At 42.5% G+C, this 20,352-nt stretch overlaps 1 protein-coding gene across 1 annotated transcript in view; it reads right to left on the bottom strand.

Moving 5' to 3' along the window:
• slc9a5 (solute carrier family 9 member A5) overlaps positions 1-20,352 on the bottom strand; it is a 192,499-nt gene that overhangs the window by 33,706 nt on the left and 138,441 nt on the right. The window contains exons 10-13 of the mRNA XM_085991270.1: positions 10,963-11,048; positions 7,644-7,770; positions 6,503-6,679; positions 4,574-4,646 (exon numbers count right to left, since the gene is read on the bottom strand). Coding sequence (XP_085847396.1) covers positions 4,574-4,646; positions 6,503-6,679; positions 7,644-7,770; positions 10,963-11,048 — 463 coding nt within the window. The remainder of the gene's footprint in view (positions 1-4,573; positions 4,647-6,502; positions 6,680-7,643; positions 7,771-10,962; positions 11,049-20,352) is intronic.

Below are 20,352 nucleotides of genomic sequence, written 5' to 3'. Positions count from 1 at the left end.
GCTCCTCTAATGCCCAGATGGGAAGGAAATAAATGGCTCCCATGCTTCTGGTTTATGCCTCCGTTGAGAAAGCGCTGAGTGAAGGTGGCGAGAGGGGTTTCCCAGGAGGTCACACTGGAGATGGGTGTGAGGCTCCAAACTTCCACAGGTGTGGTTAAGCCTTCTAAAAGTTGCCCCAGATCTGAGACCACTAAGTCCTGCCACCTGCATAGAAACATAGAAGATAGGAGTAGGCCATTCGGCCCCTCGAGCCTGCTTCGCCATTCAATGCGATCATGGCTGATCATCCAAATTCAGTACCCTGTCCTTGCTTTCTCCCCATATCCCTTGATCCCCTTAACTTTAAGAAATATGTCTAACTCCTTCTTGAATATATTCAATGAATTGGCCTCAACTGTCTTCTGTGGTAGAGAATTCCACAGGTTCACCACTCTCTGGGTGAAGAAATTCCTCCTCATCTCAGTCCTAAATGGCTTACCCCTTATCCTTAGACTGTGATCCCTGGTTTTGGACTCCCCCGCCATCGGGAACATCCTTCCTGCATCTAGTCTGCCTAGTCCTGTTACAATTTTATAAGTTTCAATGAGATCCCCTCTCATTCTTCTAAACTCTAGTGAATATAAGCCTAATCGACCCAATCTCTCTTCATACGTCATTCCTGCCATCCCAGGTATCAGTCTGGTGAATCTTCACTGCACGCTCTCCATGGCAAGGACATCCTTCCTCAGATAAGGCAACCAAAACTGCACACAATACTCAAGGTGTGGTCTCAGCAAGGCTCTGTACAACAGCAGCAAGACATCCTTGCTCCTGTACTCGAATCCTCTCGCTACGAAGGCCAGCATACCATTTGCCTTCTTAACCGCCTGCTGCACCTGCATGCTTACCTTCAGCGACTGGTGCACAAGGACACCCAGGTCTCGTTGCACCTCCCCTTTTCCCAATCTATTGCCGTTCAGATAATAATCTGCCTTCCTGTTTTTGCCACCAAAGTGGATAACCTCACATTTATCCACATTATACTGCATCTGCCATGCATCTGCCCAATTGCCCAACCTGTCCAAATCGTACTGGAGTTTCTCTGCATCCTCCTCACAGCACACACGCCCACCCAGCTTTGTGTCGTCTGCAAACCTGGAGATATTACATCTAGTTCCCTCATCTAGATCATTAATATATATTGTGAATAACTGGGGTCCTAGCACCGATCCCTGAGGTACACCACTAGTCACTGCCTTCCACTCGGAAAAAGACCCGTTTATTCCAACTCTTTGCTTCCTGTCTGCCAACCAGTTCTCTATCCAAGTCAGTACCTTACCCCCAATCCCATGTGCTTTAACTTTGCACGCTAGTCTCTTATGCGGGACCTTATCGAAAGCCCTCTCAAATTCCAAATACACCACATCCACTGGTTCTCCCTTATCTATTCTACCAGTTACATCCTCAAAAAATTCCAGTAGATTAGTCAAGCATGATTTACCTTTTGTAAATCCATGCTGACTTTGTCCAATCCTGTCACTGTTTTCCAAGTGCTCTGCTATTACATCTTTTATAATGGACTCTAGCATTTTCCCCACTATGTCAGGCTTACCGGTCTATAATTCCCCGTTTTTTCTCTACCACCTTTTTTAAATAGTGGGGTTACATTAGCTACCCTCCAATCCATGGGAACTGTTCCAGAGTCTATAGAATTTTGGAAGATGATCAGCAATGCATCTACTATTTCTAGGGCCACTTCCTTAAGTACCTGCAAATGATGGCTGATCAAAACTCCTCTTGAATGGTTGACCTGCAGTTGATAGTCAGCTCCCGCCAGATTTCACATTCGTGTTTCCCACCATGCGTGTTTTACGTGGGAAAAGGGTTAAATTTGCAAGGGCTTACTAAAATAGGATTATAGAGGCCATTTAGTGGTTATTAAGGGCCTTAAAGACCAGTCCCGCCTGTTGGATGCGGGAAGGAGTCGGGACCATCAGACACGCCTGAGGTAAAATTGCTCGGAGTCGGGAACCAAGCGGGGGGAGTCCCGCCCACCAGCTTTTGCGATTTTAAACCCCCGCACGCCTCCAAGCCCAAGTCTCAATGAAAATCGAGCCCTATGAGCGCAGAACTAGAAAATGAAAACTAAATTAACTCTCTTCAAATATGGCTGGAGATCGGACAAAAATCTTTGCCCCTACAAAATAATGAGTATATGAAACAGATTGCTGTGTTGATTAATTCCTTTAAAAAAGAACTGGGTTGGACTGGAAGCCCTTGTGGTTTATGAAGCCCATAGTATTGTGTTCAGGGGCTCAGGGAGTCACATGGGTGCCACAATTGTCACCTTGGACTTTAGGCAATCCTGAACTGCAAAAGCTTCTTTTCTCTTTTTGCTCCTGGTTTCCCGTGGGAAGTTATTTGTCCTGGCAAGCAACACATCCTTCACCTGATTGAATTGTTGCTGATGTCCCCTGTGGCAGATTTGAATGAGCCTGAGGCATAAAGATTCAGGGCTACGATGACCTTGGCTGTCACTGGCAGGTCCATCCCTGTGGTAGAGTTAACTGCAGGCTACATCGGCACAACCATGTCACTTGGCTTTTAAAATTTCGAGGCAAGGGTGTCTAGGTCTATAAACACAGCTGCATGAGCAAGGGTGGGTAAGGTCAGTCCACCTATGGTGTAAGCGAATCTGCTTTGCATCCCTCTTTTCAACATCTTCTTCATCCTCCAAATGACACAAAAAGAGAGGAATGAACACTGGAATGCCCATTTCAAGAATTTTAATTGTAGCAAAGGAAAAATCTTGCTTTCAAAAGTCTTGTTGAGTATCACGTTAAAATGAACTCTTGTCGGTTTTAGGGAAGAACACCTTAGACTGGCTGGAAGATCATGCAAGGCTCACAATGGGTGGAGATATGGACCGCTGCCATTTTTTCTGATCCCAACTACCCATTTTGATCTGGCAACTGGAAAATTTACCTTAATATTCCTATTATCTTATAAAATCTGTATGTGTGCACTATTTCATACTACTGAAATATCCAAATCTGTGCCGTATGGATATACAGGAAAACTTTAGCTGTCTGCAGGAAAAGGTGAAAGTGTAGGAATGGCTAGATTCCTAACTAAAGGACTGAGGTCGAGTCAGTCTATCAAACAAACGATGTTTAATACTATTCAACAGAGTTTAACATGAAAACACAGGAAAACTACATGACAGGTCTGTACTCTTTGCTGGCTCCACGAGGACTGGCTAGGGCGGCTCCCCAGCCTGACGTCATGACGTCATCACGTTTTCCCGCTGCTGGAGGATCACGTGATCAACGTGATGACGCCATCGCGTTTGGTCTCATTCTTAAAGGGACCGCGCTATGTACATGCAATAATATGAACAAAGATACAGATTCATTCTGTAGCTAAAGATAATTATGTACATTAGCTCAGAGTCCCCTGGTGGCTCTGCCACAAAAGGAGCCTTACCCATAGGGAAAAAAAATCTGTGGCTTCGAGAATGAAATCCGTGAATTGGTTATGGTTTGATAGTTACTCTGCAATAAGAATTTTCACTGATCATTGGCCCTGACCTTCTCCCAGTTACAGCACTAAATGCAAGAACAGTTACAGAATTGGAACAAACTAGCACTTGTGAAGCAGCCCTGTCCCTGACAATATTATCTTAATCATTCGCTCCAAATTTGCAGACAATTTTATGTTAGCTGAAGAAAACTTCTGTTTCTTCAGATTGTTTAATAATTTTGTAAAGTGATGTTTATGTCTCTAAGAATTGGGATAGCACAAGAGAACTCAATTTGCTCAGCATAAATCACTTGTAAATTGGAAATGAAGAAGAAATTTTCCTGCATCCTCTACTGTTAGCCATAAAATGAAGGTGCATTTTGTGTCTACCAGTTGAAGATATAGTTCTAAGAGGCACCAATCTCCTTGAGTGGGTAAATGGTCAATTTAAACTCATAAATCTTTCCGAAGGCAGGTCTTAGCAATTCATCAGGCTTTTAAACATTGTACAATAAAGATTACGTTAATCCTGGGGACTTAAGAAACTTCAAATGTGAAACTGCAGGTTTACTCTCAGTCTCTCCCAGAGATCTCAAAGACGTATAGGTTAATGCTGAGTTCAACTACCCTCCAGGCTTTCACTTATCCTTTGGGCACAGATTGACCTGACTGAGTCGAGGATCCTACAAGTCTTCAGTAATATATCGAAAAGGCTGCTGCTGGAGAGATGGCCCTCGGCTTCTCTCCATAAACCTTGTTCCAAATGGGACACTGGAATAAATAAATAAAGTTCAGTACATTATTCCATTAAGAAACCCTGAGACGTTCTCCTCATTGACTCCTAACTGCAGCAGCATGTGTGGATGTATTGAACTATATAGGCCATCTGCCAGATTATCTGCTCCAGTTATATAAGGTGAATGAATGAAGCACTGATCTCATGACAGGCAGTTTAAGAAAAACGCTCCAATGTGCAATATCTTGGATTTCAGGAAACTACACAGGAAAGACTATGTGGAGGGAAAGACTGTACCTTTAAATTGTAATAGAATTAAATCAATCACACACTTACCTGTATCATGCCAGCTGACATTTCGCCGCAATTTATCATTAGGTACTTGGCCATTTGTACCTTCAGCATTTCTCTGTTGGAAACCGCATAAAGGACTGAATTAATTCAGCGTTAAAAACATGGACGCACACACAAAACAGATTTTTCAAACTAAATCATAACATTAAAATTGGGAGCAGAATTCTATTCATTTTATTGCACCAGTATCCATACTTCCATGCTGTCTGTTCTTCTTCTGTTCTGTCACCCCTCCCTGTCTCTGTGATCTCCTCCAGCCCTACAAACCTCCGAGATATCTGCACTCCTCCAATTCTGGCCACTTGAGCATCCCTGATTTTAATCGCTCCACCATTGGTGGCTGTGCCATCAGCTGCCAAGGCCCTAAGCTCTAGAATTACCTCCCAAAACCTATTTGCCTCTCGACCTCTCTTTCCTCCTTTAAGATGCTCCTTAAAACCTACCTCTTTGCCCTAATATCTCCTTATGTGGCTCGGTGTCAAATTTTGTTTGATAACGCTCCTGTGAAGCGGCTTGGAACGTTTTGCTACGTTAAAGGCGCTATAGAAATACAAGTTGTTGTTGTTGTAAGGGATGGATTTCAAAGTGATATCTGATTTGTTAGTGCGAAGTGTTGTGCATTGAGTGGTGGTGGGGGGTAATGCTGGACACCCCTATCAAAATCTAGAACCATTAGAGCTGGTGCCTGCAGTGGTGAATTATCACAGCTTTTAATGGCACATCACACATAAAAAGAGAGAAAAGAGAAGAGAATGCCTGACTTACACCACGCACAATTCAGGAGACAGACTGAATGCAAGTCATCGAGATTCAAAATAAATGGAGACAGTTGGCCAAATATTCACTAAAACACTAGAAATAAGACTTTGGGACAATTTTACCCTAACTCGCCAGTCGGGAAACTGGCGTGATCGGGTGCAACAGTAATTTTACATCCTGCCCAATTTTATTCTCCATTGAAGTCAATATCGGGCGGGATGTAAATCCAGTATTCCACTCGATCCCGTTCGTTTTCCATCAGGTGAGTTAAGTTAAAGTTGCCTCCAAAGATTCTCTCTCTGATGGCTCAAAATGAAGAAATTTGAAATCAGCCTGTCTCAACAAAGTTGACCATAGTTCGTAGCATTAAACCAGTTCTGATGAAGGGTTAACCTATCCTTCTCTCTCAGATCCAGACTGACCTAGTATGCATTTCCAGCATTTTCTGTTTTCTGGCCCTGCTTTGAGAGCCTCTGCCCAGAGACCTTGAAGCAGAATGAAAATGTTACCTAACTCTTCTAAGGTTAGAATCAATGCCAAAAATACCTGGTGGCTGCTTTGATCTTGGAAACAGAGGCTTGCCAGTTGAGATTGTTTTTGGGATCATAAAACATTCATTCAATCAGAACAATATGTATTCTATCAGCAACTGACTAGACCTTTGCAAACTGCAGGGTAAAGTTGGAGTCACACTATTTTTCGCAGTAGATGGTACAACCATTGGAGGAGGAAAATGGCTTACTTCATAAATGTCATTGGAGGATTTGATTTAATTTGCACTTACATGAGATAATTTGAAGGAAGAGAGAGGAGGAACTTTATAATCTTTCTAGGGAGCATTGTTGTACGTAAAAACTATCCTGCAATAAAACTGAACCAAAATTGAATGCAGTGTAAAAAGGGCTTCATGTCTTTTACATTCTTTGAGCCTGGAGCATACCACTGTTATGCATGATTCGGCTTATCACTCATTACAATGAAAGAAAATATGCTCGTGGAGCAGGGAAATTGTATAGTCAAACCCACTTTCATTTCCTTTCAAGTGGATTATTTTTCCTGTAGGAACAACTCTGGAACACTTTTTCTTTGCCTGAAAAAGATTCAAGGCTTTAAAATGTAATCCCAAGTACGGACAATTGAAAGGAAACTTGCCTTTTTTTGACATTTGTGCTCTTTCTTATGCCTGCATTTGTTCTTTGAAGAGTATACATTATGTTTGGTGGATTTGAACGACTCAAGACGACTTCTCATGTTTCGTTGGAAAACTTCCCTCTCTTGCCTTTCTTGTTCGCCTTGAGCGATGAAGTGCCGACTGTAATTTCCCTGATACTGGTATAACATGGAACAAACATTAATCATAATAAAATCAACAAGTAAAGTATATGTTGAGAGTGCCAACAATAGAAAAAGTTATTAATTGTCAAACTGCATTAATAGTACAGAACCTCATTCTTTACAGTATAATAATAATTGATTCAGCATGTGCTATTTTCTGTTTAGACTCTGGATTCATGTAATAACACATATTTGCTTTGTTCTTTAATTTTATGCTTTAAAATAATCTTAAATTAAAAGTCTGCTGACACAGGGTGTGGGTATCCATGCTACTGTGATGCCCAAGATTCCCAACATGTTGTTCCCAATCCCAATTCCTGGAGCAGCTGAGGGAAGGAGAAAGTGTTTCCACTGTTGAATGGGGAGGGGGAAGTTGGATGGAAAAGTCAATTTTCTGGCCTTTTATAGAGAGGGGTTGGCCAGACCTAGCAGCAGGCCTAAGCCCACTCTCTTGGTTAGAAGTGATTGGGTGGCCGTGTGGACCTTCAACAAAAGGGGAAAGAAATACAAAAAAGCCCAAAACATTTATATTCATGACTGTTGAGCTATCTGCAGATTAACGAGTCTCTGTCCTAAATTTCACCAATTATGACATTTGTCTGCATTATTTTTGAATAAATACATTTGGACACATTTACATAGTTATAGCATGTGTATACATACACGACAGGAAAAAAAATCTTCTTACAATACCTGCTAAGCAGGACTTATTGGATAGCAATCATAAGAAGAAATCCTAAATGATTTTTCTTTCCTTAGCCTTGGGATACTGAGGCCAACTGTGACACCCTCATCATTCTCTGGCTAAAATCAGCTAAAAACAGACCACGGATCAAACCCGAAGCTCCTTCTGTTCTATATGGGTCATTACCATGGCATTTAATAACCAAGGCATTGAGTGATATGTGTCCCACTGCTATTTCTCAGTATCTCTATATGAGTTATAAAAGTATCTTACCCTTCTCCTTGGCTTGTATAGGTTCTCTCTTAAGACATGATGCATCACTGTGTCTTCCCTATCTCTGCCGCTCCTCACTGTGTCAATCACTTGTAAGTCTAGACACACAGCACTGCCGCTCTCCCTCCTGAGATATATAAACAAAAATCATGCACTATAATAGAATTCAATGTCTTTTATTTTAATTAGCGCAGCTGCTAGTGCAACTTCATAGCAGTCAACTGGGCCACAGCGTTGGCGGATTCTTAACTCCACTAGCAGCCTCCGTGACGGGCAGTGATAGATCACTGCCAGGCTGCAGACATCAGCAATCATAGAGGAGTCTGTGACCTGCTCAGCCAGCCTCCTAGAGGAAACAGGAGATATAAAAGCAGGAGAAGGAGAAAATGGTATAATGGAAATTAAACAAAGCAACTATTTCCATAATTCTAAGTAATTTACTGAAGTAGTTTTAAATAATTTGGGCACACTCCAAAAATTGGCTTGCTACTTCAAATCAATATAATACTGGAAGCTAGAAATGGAACATGACATTTCAGGAACAATAAGGCACAATAAACATTAATTTTGATGCCCCATATGCAATGGTTTTTCCATTTTGTTCTTAGTTTCATTTTACAATGAGGCAAATATTGCCACACTGAAGGCATGTCTAATAAAGTCACTTTGATGGAAAATAGGGCAGAAGTGGGATAAAGATGGTGGCAGCCATTTTTCTCCCCTCTGTTGATGGTTAGTTGCTCTGAGCATTAATGAGGTATTAGTGTGCAGCAGAAAACTGCTCTTAAACATGGCCACCTATTGGCACCAATTTACTGGTTCCATTTAGGAAAACTAAAAATGTGGAATGTGTGGCAAAAGCAAAATGGTGCACGGAGGGTACTGATTAGTGGAAGGGCCAGTATTGCATTGGTCCCACTTACACCAAGTTTGCAGAGGCAAATGTTATAGAATGAAGTAGTTTTCTTAATGGCTAATTCTTTGTGATTCCTGAAACAGCACACTAAGCAGTTTAATCATTGCATGGTCATCGTGAAAAGTCGTCAGTAAAATCTGATGACAGTAAATAGATTGTTTGTGTTTACATGGTTCAATAAATCATTGAAACTGGTCACAAAACCCGTGTGCAGATATTGCTTGCAGCAGGCCTTAGTCATTAAGTCTCAGCTTCACGTAAATAGCAGACACGAGAGAAAAAACACAATGAGCCAATATTCCCATTCTTATGATTACTATGGCTATAGAGCTCATTACTATAACATACTACAGTAAATTCTTGTTTAAATGGCACTTAATCATCCGGAATTCTCTAATAACCGACAAAATTGATACTCAGAAAACAGCACCTCAATAACCAGAAATGTTGCCGAGTCCGAGTCTTAGTTTCTGTTTGCTTCAGAATATTGAGAGTGGCAGCTACTTTAGAATTGAATATGTGTTTACCAGAGACTCAATGGATGAGTGCATTTTTCAGTATGTTAAGGTGCCATATAGACTAGGGAAGTCCCAGGTTCTATTGCCGATTTGATGTGAAATTGATTTTCTGAAATCACTGGATTCTCGTGGGATGCTGAGAAATGTCTTTTTAAAACTTATGGGGCTAAAAATTCGGTGGCGCCGCGTTTGGGGCGTCAAGCTCACCTGGGCGGCGGAATTTGCGCTCCAGGCGGAGCCGCTTGCGCCCTCCCGATATTCAGTTGGAGTGCCCCAAGAGGGACTCGAGGCACTGCTCGAGGCTCCCCGCATCCCGCTTGGGGCGCTCAAACTGAATATCGCAGCGTTACGTGCCGCAGCACCACATACTGCAGCACGGCGCGCTGCGGTACTGCAGGCCTTCCTCCCCTTCTTAAGGGGGAGGGGCCTGCACCAGCACGATCACCGATCGCGAGTGCCGGCAAAAGAGCCCGGCACCGAGGAGAAGTGCCGGGTTCTCGGGACACAGCCGGCACTGCCCGGGGGGGGGAGGTATCAGGAGGCCGGGGAGGGCGGCGCGAGGAGGTGCTGGCAGGTGGCCACCAAAAAAAATGGCCGCCCCGCACTTCCACCTTAATTTGCGCCACTACCGCCACAGGTAGGCCCCGTGAACCGGTCGCGATTTGCGACCGGCGCTACAAGGGGGGTCGCGACCCAATATTGCGCTCGGGGCGGTAGCGGGGCGCTGCGCACGCCAATGACGTCATCGGTGGCGGCGCAGCGCTACAGGCTAACGCCGCTATTAGCGCCCCACTAAATATCGCGGGAGGCGTGGCCAGTGGCGCTAAAGCCACTGAGTGCCCTCTTTAGGCGCTAACTGGTGGCGCAGCCCACCGAATTTCTAGGCCCTGGGGTTTGTTTTTTGCTGTTTCGCTTTGCTCATCATTGTAACAAATGACAGTGCTGGGAAATGGAGCACTTTTTGGTGAGAGAAGTTAACATCAAGGACAGTCAGATTATGCATTTGGAGGTTTACAGGTAGGTGCGTGTTAACCACCCGATGGATTCATGGCTGTCAGGTGATAGGTCGGAAATCTTCAGTTGTATAGGGAATAATATATAGTTGGTAGGGAATAATAAATACTTCATAGGGACTTACCCAGAAGAAAAAGGTGACTGGCTGTTGGTGAGTTAGGTAGAGATTGAAATGTGAGTGTGGATAAGCTATATACTGTAGAAGGTATTGGTGTGGGTAAGTTACTTGGAGGGCAATGTACACTTGCCAGTGAAAGCTGAAGATTGATGTCCAGATAAGGATTATACCAGATAAAAGTTGGTTATGTTATGTAAATAGCATTCAAATCTTATTTTATTTTTGTTTGTTAAAAATAGCCTCGATAGATATACCTCTCCATTATCTGGAATTTTCAATCAACCGGCACCATCCTGGTCCCGTCAGTGCCGGATACGAAAGAATTTACTGTATGTAATATTCAAAATTGAATATTAAAAAAATATTCACCGCCAAAAAAAAATGACAATTTTAGAAGATTTGTTAACATATCTTCTAGTTACACATATATATATATATTTATTACTTTATCCTCCCTACTTTTTAACCAAATGTAGTCCAGTTAACAAAATAACCTGACATGTAACTGTACAATTGTTGGAGGATTATGTAATGTTTCCTTTGCACCTGACTGCTTTTTCTCCAGTCTCTATGAGTGAAAAAGTTTATACTCACCCTCCCTTTTTCACTCACGCCAGCTCCTAGAGGAAGATATACCCGTATACCTGACTAGAGAATGCTCAACATATTCCTGAATGCAAACTGAAAAATGTTGAACTCTCCAGCTCTGAAGTACAGAAAGAGACTTGTGCAAACAGGATGACTTGTACTCACAGGAGGTTTGTTACGGATGTTTCAGAGAATGACGTTCTACTTGGCATAGATGCAAATGAGAATTTTCCTGATGACATGTGACCTCCCTTAAAAGAAAATACAAAGTTACATTTAGAACATAAGAAATAGGAGCAGGAGTAGGCCATTTGGCCCTTCAAGCCTGCTCCATCATTCAATAAGATCATGGCTGATCTTCTACCTCATCTCCACTTTCCTGCTCTTTCCCCATATCCCTTGATTCCCTTAATATTCAAAAATCTATCGATCTCTGTCTTGAATATACTCAACAACTGAGCCTCCACAGCCCTCTGGGGTAGAGAATTCCAAAGATTCACCACCCTGAGTGAAGACATTTCTCCTCCTCTCAGTACTAAATGGTCGACCCCTTATTCTGAGACTGTGACCCCTGGTTCTGACTCCCCAGCCAGGGGAAACATCCTCCCTGCATCTACCCTGTCAAGCCCTGTCAAGCCCTGAAAGAATTTTGTATATTTCAATGAGATCACCTCTCATTCTTCTAAACTCTAGTGAGTATAGGCCAACAGGTCGCTAAATATATTCCATTTTGTCTCACAATAGAAAATAAGGAAATAATTTGTATTTATCCATTAAATAACAGGATTGAACCTTGCTGAGACTTTCCCAAACTATATGGCACAGATTATAGCAGGCAGTGCATTCATCTACTGAGATAAAAAGTAAATTGACTTCCATTTGTTAAAGATGAAAAAGTGATGAAAAGAAAAATACATTTATTTCCTGAACGGTGCAGTGGGTAAATGCTCTGGGCCATACAGACCAGGGAAGTAAGGTTCGATCTTGGATCTGTGCTGAATTAGCTCTTCTCAGCTGGGCTAGTGATGGCCCCTTAATAAACAGGCTCAATGCTCTGGGCCAGGGAGAGGAAGAAAAAAATCAGTCTTAGTTCCTGTGTCTGATTCAGGGACTGTTTGGGGGGAAATTCATATGTATGGACATCAGGTGAGAATAGGTTCCAGCTTGATTATGGTGCTCCCCATGATTGACAATAGCCCGCTAACATATATGTCTGGACACACACATTGAAGAAGTTAGCTGAGGTAACGAAGGGGTGCCACTTACTTGTAAAACCTGTAGGAGAGGAGGGAAGAAGTGGGGAGAAAGAGGAAAAACAAATCTCCCTTCTTTTGAGGTGCACAAGTTTACTTAGCCAAAAGGATAGGCAAGTAACCTGCTCCCACCTTTCTGAAAATTTCAAACTGTAACCAAACTAACTGAACTCAGCATCTGATGTTCTCTCCCTCACTGTTGGGAAGAATTTGCCAGTGTTCAACATCTTGCTCCAACAACCCACCTGAGATCAGGAGCTTTCTCTCTGAAGAGTTCGAACAGTGGTACAATGCCTTGTGCCTTACCCTAACATTTTCATTTTTTATCATCATTTTTGGGGTATGCAAAACGAAATCCCACATAGATGCAATCCTGTTACAAGTAAATATTCTGTTTCTAAGTCTAGGTTTTGCTATTTGCATAGCCACTAATGCCATTGTCATATGCATATTTTACAAGCATTCACAAATGTGCAATTGGAAATTGTATCTAAACAAATACAAGACAACTATCAGATGAAACAACCACCATGGTTCCCTTGCACAGCTGCACAAAGGAGACTTGAAAGATCCGCCCTTACTTGCCAGTTTCTTAAAGAATTACCTACAAAGAATCAAGGTATTGATAAGATAATGCAGACCAATTGAAGTTATAACACAAAGAGAATGTCACCTCTGTAAAGTTCCCATGGCACGATGATTGTTTTATGTGTAATAGACCTAATAAAATATTTGCATTCGTGTAGCATTCATTCGAATCTGGATTTAAGATATCTGATTGCAACAAAGCATTTCCTTTGCAGGTAGTAGTGAGTACATTTAGACATTTGGCAGTTAGATTACTTAATTCACTAACAGGTCAGTAATACAATACAGTTTGGATTGAAATGAAACAGTTTGGGTTTTACATTGATGTAAAGACAGGGAGGCAGCCTATGTGCTTATAAACCAATGCACCCTATTAATGTGTCATCTACAAATGTTGGTATCTTGATACTCGAATTCAGATCATTTATATACATTGGGATGAACAATTGTCTCAACACTGACCCTTGGAGAACACCACTATTTATCATAGATTCATAGAATGGTTTGGGCACGGAAGAAGGCCATTCAACCTGTCAAGCCCATGCCAGCTCTCTGCAAGAGCACCTCAGCTAGTCCCACTCCCTCGCCCTTTCCCCGTAGCCCTGCAAATGTTTTTCTTTCAGGTACTTATCCAACCCCCTTTTAAAAGCCGTGATTGAATCTTCCTCCACCACCCTTTCGGGCAGTGCATTCCAGAGCCTAACCACTCGCTGAGTAAAAAAGTTTTTTCTTATGTCGCCTTTGGTTCTTTTGCCAATCACCTTAAATGTGTGTCCTCTGGTTCTTGACCCTTCTGCTAATGGGAACATTTTCTCTCTATCTACTCTGTCCAGACCCCTCATGATTTGAACACCCTATCAAATCTCATCTCAATCTTCTTTGCTCTAAGGAGAACAACCCCAGCTTCTCCAGTCTATCCATCGAACTGAAGTCCCTCATCCCTGGAATCATTCTCGTAAATCTTTTCAGCACCCTTTCTAAGGCCTTCACATCCTTCCTAAAGTGTGGGGCCCAGATTTGGACACAATACTCCAGTTGAGGCCGAACCAGTGTTTTATACAGGTTCATCATAATTTCCATGCTTTTGTACTCTATACCTCTATTCATGAAGCTCAGGATCCCGTAAGCTTTTTAAACTGCTTTCTCAACCTGCCCTGCCACCTTCAACGATTTGTGCACATACACCCCTAGGTCTCTCAGTTCATGCACCCCCTTTAGATTTGTACCCTTTAGTTTATATTTCCTCTCCTCATTCTTCCTACCAAAATGTCTCACTTCACACTTTTCTGCGTTAAATTTCATCTGCCACGTGTCCGCCCATTCCACCAGCCATTCTATGTCCTCTTGAAGTCTATCACTATCCTCCTCACTGTTCACTATACTTCCAAGTTTTGTGTCATCTGCAAATTTTGAAATTGTGCCCTGTACACCCACATCCAAGTCATTAATATATATCAAGAAAAGCAGTGGTCCTAGAACCAACCCCTGGGAACACCACTATATACCTTCCTCCAGTCTGAAAAACAACCATTCACCACTACTCTCTGTTTCCCATCACTTAGCCAATTTTGTAAAAATGCTGCCACTGTCCCTTTTATTCCATGGGCTTCAACTTTGCTGGCAAGCCTATTATGTGGCACTTTGTCGAATGCCTTTTGGAAATCCATGTCCACCACATCAACCTTCACTGTTACCTCATCAAAAAACTTGATCAAGTTGGTTAAATATGATTTGCATTTAACAAATCTGTGCTGGCTTTCCTTAATTAATCTACACTTGTCCAAGTGACTGTTAATTTTGTCCCTGATTATTGTTTCTAAAAGCTTCCCCACTACCGAGGTTAAACTGACCGGACTATAGTTGCTGGGTTTATGTTTACACCCTTTTTTGAACAAATGTCAGAGCTCCGAGTAGAGCGCTTGTTTTGGGAGCCTCGTATCGGGCATGCGGACGAGGTGACCCATCCATCGGAGCTGATTGAGCGTGGTCAAAGCTTCGATGCTGGCCTGAGCGAGAACACTGATGTTGGTGTGCCTGTCCTGTCAATGGATTTGCAGGATCTTGCGGAGGCAGCGTTGGTGGTACCTCTCCAGTGCTTTGAGGTGCCTGCTGTATATGGTCCATGTCTCTGAGGCATACAGCAGGGCGGGTATCACTGCTGTTCTGTAGACCATCAGCTTAGTGCCGGGTTTGAGGTCCTGGTCTTCAAACACTTTCTTCCTCAGGCGACCGAAGGCTGCACTGGCACACCGAAGGCGGTGTTGGACTTCGTCATCAACATCTGCCCATGTTGACAGTAGTGACTTATCTACTTTAAGTACAGCCAGCCTTTCTAGTACCTCGTCTTTATCAATTCTTATGCCATCCAGTATCTCCTCTACCTCCTCCTTTACTATGTCTATGGCAGCATCTTCTTCCTTGGTGAAGACAGATGTAAAATACTCATTTAGTTACTCAGCCATACCCTCTGCCTCCATGCGTAGATCTCCTTTTTGGTTCCTACTCGGCCCTACCCTTCCTCTTATTACCTGTTTATTATTTATATGCCTGTAGGAGACTTTTGGATTACCTTTTATGTTAGCTGCCATTCTATTCTCATACCCTCTCTTTACCCCTCTTATTTTCTTTTTCACTTCTCCTCTGAACTTTCTATACTTAGCCTGATTCTCAGATGTATTCTTGACCTGACATCTGTCATACGCCCCTTTTTCTGCTTCATCTTACTCTTCCCCCTCACTGCCCTTTACACTATTACTATCCCAGTCTATATTAGGATAGTTGAATTCCTCCATTATCACTAATCTATAGTGCATCTCTCTGTTTACATTCCTCCAGTCTGAGAACCATCCAATAACCACTACTCTCTGTCCTTTAGTCAGATCCTACCATGCTGCCACATTTCCCTCGAATACCAATAAAAAAACAAAATACTGCGGATGCTGGAAATCTGAAATAAAAACAGAAAATGCTGGAAATCTGCAGGACAGGCAGCATCCGTGGAGAGAGAAACCGAGTTAATGTTTCAGGTTGATGACCTTTCATCAGAACTGGAAAAAGTTAGAGATGTAACAGGTTTTAAGCAAGTACAGAGGCAGGGAAAGGATGAAAGGGGGGAGGGGAGGAAAGAACAAAAGGGAAGGTCTGTGATGGAGTGGAAGGCAGGAGAGATTAAAGGGATGATGGTGCAAGGCAAATGTAGGTGGTAATGGGACAACAAAGAAAAGATGGGTCTACAGGAGCTGTAAATGGCAACAGCAGAATCATTACTAGCAGCTGCTGTCCGAAAAAATGCTAATTGGGAAGACCAAATGCAGATTGGCTGATCACTTTGTGAAACACTTCCGTTCAGTCCGCAAGCGTGACCCTGAGTTTCCGGTCACCTGTCATTTTAATTCGCTACCCCACTCCCACTTTGACCTCTCTGTCCTTGGCCTCCTACACTGTTCTAATGAAGGTCAATGGAAGCTCGAGGAACAGCACCTCATCTTTCGATTAGGCACTTTACAGCCTTCTGGACTCAACACTGAGTTCAACAATTTCAGGCCATAAACACAGCTCCTATTTTTCTCTCTCCACAGATGCTGCCTGAACTGCTGAGTATTTCCAGCATTTTCTTAATCTTATCAACAAGTCTCTTATGTGATACCTTATCAAATGGCTTTTGAAAATCCATTCACACAATATTTACTGCATTTCCTTTATCAATATAGTCTGTTATTTTCCCAAAGAATTTGTCAGACATGACTTGCCTTTTACAAAGCTATGCTCACTGCCCTTAATTAACCCATTTCTTTCTAAGTGAATATTAATTCTACATCTTACTATGGACTCTAGAAGATTATAGGAAGCAAGATGGGAAGAAGTATAATCCTGGTAGTTGTGGGAGTCAGTGAGCTTGGAATAAATGTCAGTGGACAGCCTATGTCCAGAAATAGAGATAGAAAAGTCTAGGAAGGAAAGGGCAGAGTTAGAGATGGACCATGTAAAGGTAAGGGAGGGTGCAAATTTGAAGTAAAATTAATGAAGTTCTTTAGATCGGGGTGAGGGCTTGAAACAGCACATGTAGGATAGGGTGTATTTGTATGATTTAGTAAAACATTTTTGTATAACTATAATATGTGAAATTGTATGTTAAAAGCCTAAAAGCCTGTATAAAATGACAAATGGCTGAGAGAAAAGCAGGATGGGAAATTGTGCTAACCTGACTGAAACTCGCTCTGTTTGCAATTACTGAAGTAATGGAATATAATGCTAAGTTTATGGTGACTATCAGGGAGGTGGTATTCAGTAATGTGATAGAAAAGAGATAAGAGTTGGAGAAGAGAGAGAGATAAGAGAAGCAAATGTGTCATAGCATTAATTTTGTACCTCTGTGCGGCTCCATTGCCTCACTTTCTGACCTGCTTCTTTATCTCTCCTGCAATATTCCTAATTGGCAGCAAGCACAAGTGACCACCTGTACAATAGGTAGGTTATCCTGTCCAAACGTCTGAAAGAATTCTTGCCCATGTCTTTTGATTGCTTTTAATGTACGTGTTGACAGACACTAATCTGACCATGGGGTTCAGATGGCAAATTTTGAAAGAAAATGCAAATGATTTATAACCAATATCCATTTTCCTCTTCGTACCTCATTTCCACCATGCAAACCTATCATAGAAACATAGAAGATAGGAGCAGGAGTAGGCCATTCGGCCCCTCGAGCCTGCTCCGCCATTCAATGAGATCATGGCTGATCATCCAAATTCAGTACCCTGTCCCTGCCTTCTCCCCATATCCCTTGATCCCTTTAGCCTTAAGAAATATATCCAACTCTTTCTTGAATATATTTAATGAACTGGCCTCCACCGCCCTCTGTGGCAGAGAATTCCACAGGTTCACCACTCTCTGGGTGAAGAAATTTCTCCTCATTTCAGTCCTAAGTGGCTTACCCCTTATCCTTAGACTATGACCCCTGGTTCTGGACTCCCCGGCCATCAGAAACATCCTTCCTGCATCTAGTCTGTCCAGGCCTGACAGAATTTTATAGGTTTCGATTAGATCCCCTCTCAATCTTCTAAACTCCAGTGAGTATAAGCCCAATCGACACAATCTCTCCTCATACGTCATTCCTGCCATCCCAGGTATCAGCCTGGTGAATCTTCGCTGCACTCCCTCCATGGCAAGAACGTCCTTCCTCAGGTAAGGCGACCAAAACTGCACACAATACTCAAGGTGCGGTCTCACCAAGGCCCTGTACAACTGTAGCAAGACATCCTTGTTCCTGTACTCAAACCCTCTTGCTACGAAGGCCAACATACCATTTGCCTTCTTAACCGCCTGCTGCACCTGCATGCTTACCTTCAGCGATTGGTGCACAAGAACACCCAGGTCTCTTTGCACTTCCCCTTCTCCCAATCTATTGCCATTCAAATAATAATCTGCCTTCCTGTTTTTGCCACCAAAGTGGATAACCTCACATTTATCCACATTATAGTGCATTTGCCATGTTTCTGCCCAATCACCCAACCTGTCCAAATCGTACTGGAGTTTCACGACATCCTCCTCACAGCATACCCTCCCACCCAGCTTTGTGTCATCTGCAAATTTGGAGATATTACATCCAATTCCCTCATCCAGATCATTAATATATATCGTGAACAGCTGGGGTCCTAGGACCGATCCTTGCGGTACCCCACTAGTCACTGCCTGCCACTCGGAAAACGACCCGTTTATTCCAACTCTTTACTTTCTGTCCGCCAACCAGTTCAAAATAAAAAGAAAAGAGAAACACATTTAAAAGCATCTTCCCCTTAATTTCCCTTTCGTCCCTGTGGACAAATTCAGTACTTTTGTTCGACAACTCCTCTGACAGGTCAGGTCACATCAACAACTCACCAGGTTGGGAAAAGTGACCAGTCATCAGCATTCTAACTACCCATGCTGACGTTTGCTATATAACAAAGCACTGTATCAGCCCAGCTAATCAGATATCTCACACACATCTATTGCAGTATCATGTTTCAGTATAAAGAAGAGTGTGAACATTAGTTATAAGAACTTTCATACAAAGATAGATGGTTTCTATAATTCTCTAAATTATGATGACCTGTAAACCTCTTTTATAGCTTTTTGAATACATTGGGCATTACCATACAGATGTGATCCTTGGGTAGCACCATGCAGATGTAATCAGAAAGGGTATAAAGTGAGTGGACATGGAGACGACAGCTGGATTAGCTTATTCCAGGTTTCAGTACAGCAACTCGTATTTTCCATATAAATAGAAAAGACTTCACTCGACTTCTGGAAAATGAAATAACATATGACCCTACTTCTAGAGTTCAACAGTTAGATTGCTTCAAACTTGTCATTAGAATGATTTTACTGTAAGTAATTTACATTAAAATAGCAAAGCACTTATAGGGGTTGTCAACTGTTAAGTATATAGAAACCATCAGTGATTAAAACAGTCTGTAGGTTACTGCAGTATCACTTTACCCTATACTGACATTCACAGATGGACCCTCCCAATACATCCCCATTATTTACAATGGCAAAAATTTATGCTGGTTACAACTTTGAAGTATCCCTTTCCCCACGGCACTGCTGATCATCTACATCAAACGACCAGGTTTAAAATATAGTAGCAACTGGCTCTCATGTGGAAAGTATTCCAAATGGGACAGAAGAAAGTGAACAGAAATACTGTTAACTCAAAGTACAGAAGTTTTCAAAGGTTAGATTTGACCCAAATTATTAAAATAAGCACCAAATACATTCAGAGAACAAACACTAAAGATCATCACTCTGAAATGTACATTTTACATTTAGTGCTGAAGTGTACAGCCTTTACCCTCACACATGGAGTAAAACGCACACTCCGGTGAATATTTAAAATTAATCCACTGTCTGATGAGAAAAGGTTCCTTAAAAATTTGTTTAAAATCTAAAGAGGCCTTTGTGTTTGAGCTTATAATTCATTGTTTTTGGTAACCGAATATTTACTGACATGATTGCCAGAAGACCCTTTATCAAGTTCGATTAGGTTTAAGTTAAAGGTGTTATATCTCCCCTCTTGGCTACTTCGCTCCAATCCCCACACCACCCCCCATCCCTACCACAACCGATTGCTACTCCTCTGCCTGTCTACTCTCCTGTCTGTTCTGAGCTTGAATCTCCCTTGGATTAAACCCACAGTTTCCTCCTGTGCTTCTCTCAGCATTTTCCAAAGGTTCCATTGAGGCACCCGCCGCTGCCTCCTTACAAGCAACAAGCCCAACTGTGCCATCCTCCGCTCTCTCACTGACCATCCCACCTCGTGTGCCTACTGAGAGCTAACCTTGCCAACTTCCTTTCCATCCTGCTCACCCTGCCCATCCTACCCCCTTGGACTCTGCCAGCAGATCAATCACCGCCCCTCTCTGCATTGCCTTCCAGAATGTCCGTGCAATCATGAACAAGATCTTTGCCACCTTATTGTGGATGACTGCATTGACATTCTGGCTGTGATTGAAACTTGGCTCAGAGGTGGCGACACCTTACTGAAGTCTCCCTGTCTGGCGAGACCTTCCAACACCTGCCAAACCACCAATTAACTGGCAGATTTCCCACCATTGACATATTAGTAGCTGTAGATTGGGCATAAACTGAGACTTTTTGAGTACATCCTGTCGATCAGACAGAAGAGAATAAGTCTCTTTTAGTCCTACCATGAGGTGCAATCCACAATTGG

This window comes from Somniosus microcephalus, chromosome 6 (assembly GCF_052327205.1).
Source record: "Somniosus microcephalus isolate GS21.2 chromosome 6, FLI_Smic_1.0, whole genome shotgun sequence".
NCBI classification, from domain to species: domain Eukaryota; kingdom Metazoa; phylum Chordata; class Chondrichthyes; order Squaliformes; family Somniosidae; genus Somniosus; species Somniosus microcephalus.
Note: the sequence above shows the minus strand (reverse complement) of the source record. Positions and strands in the feature narration are given on the sequence as shown.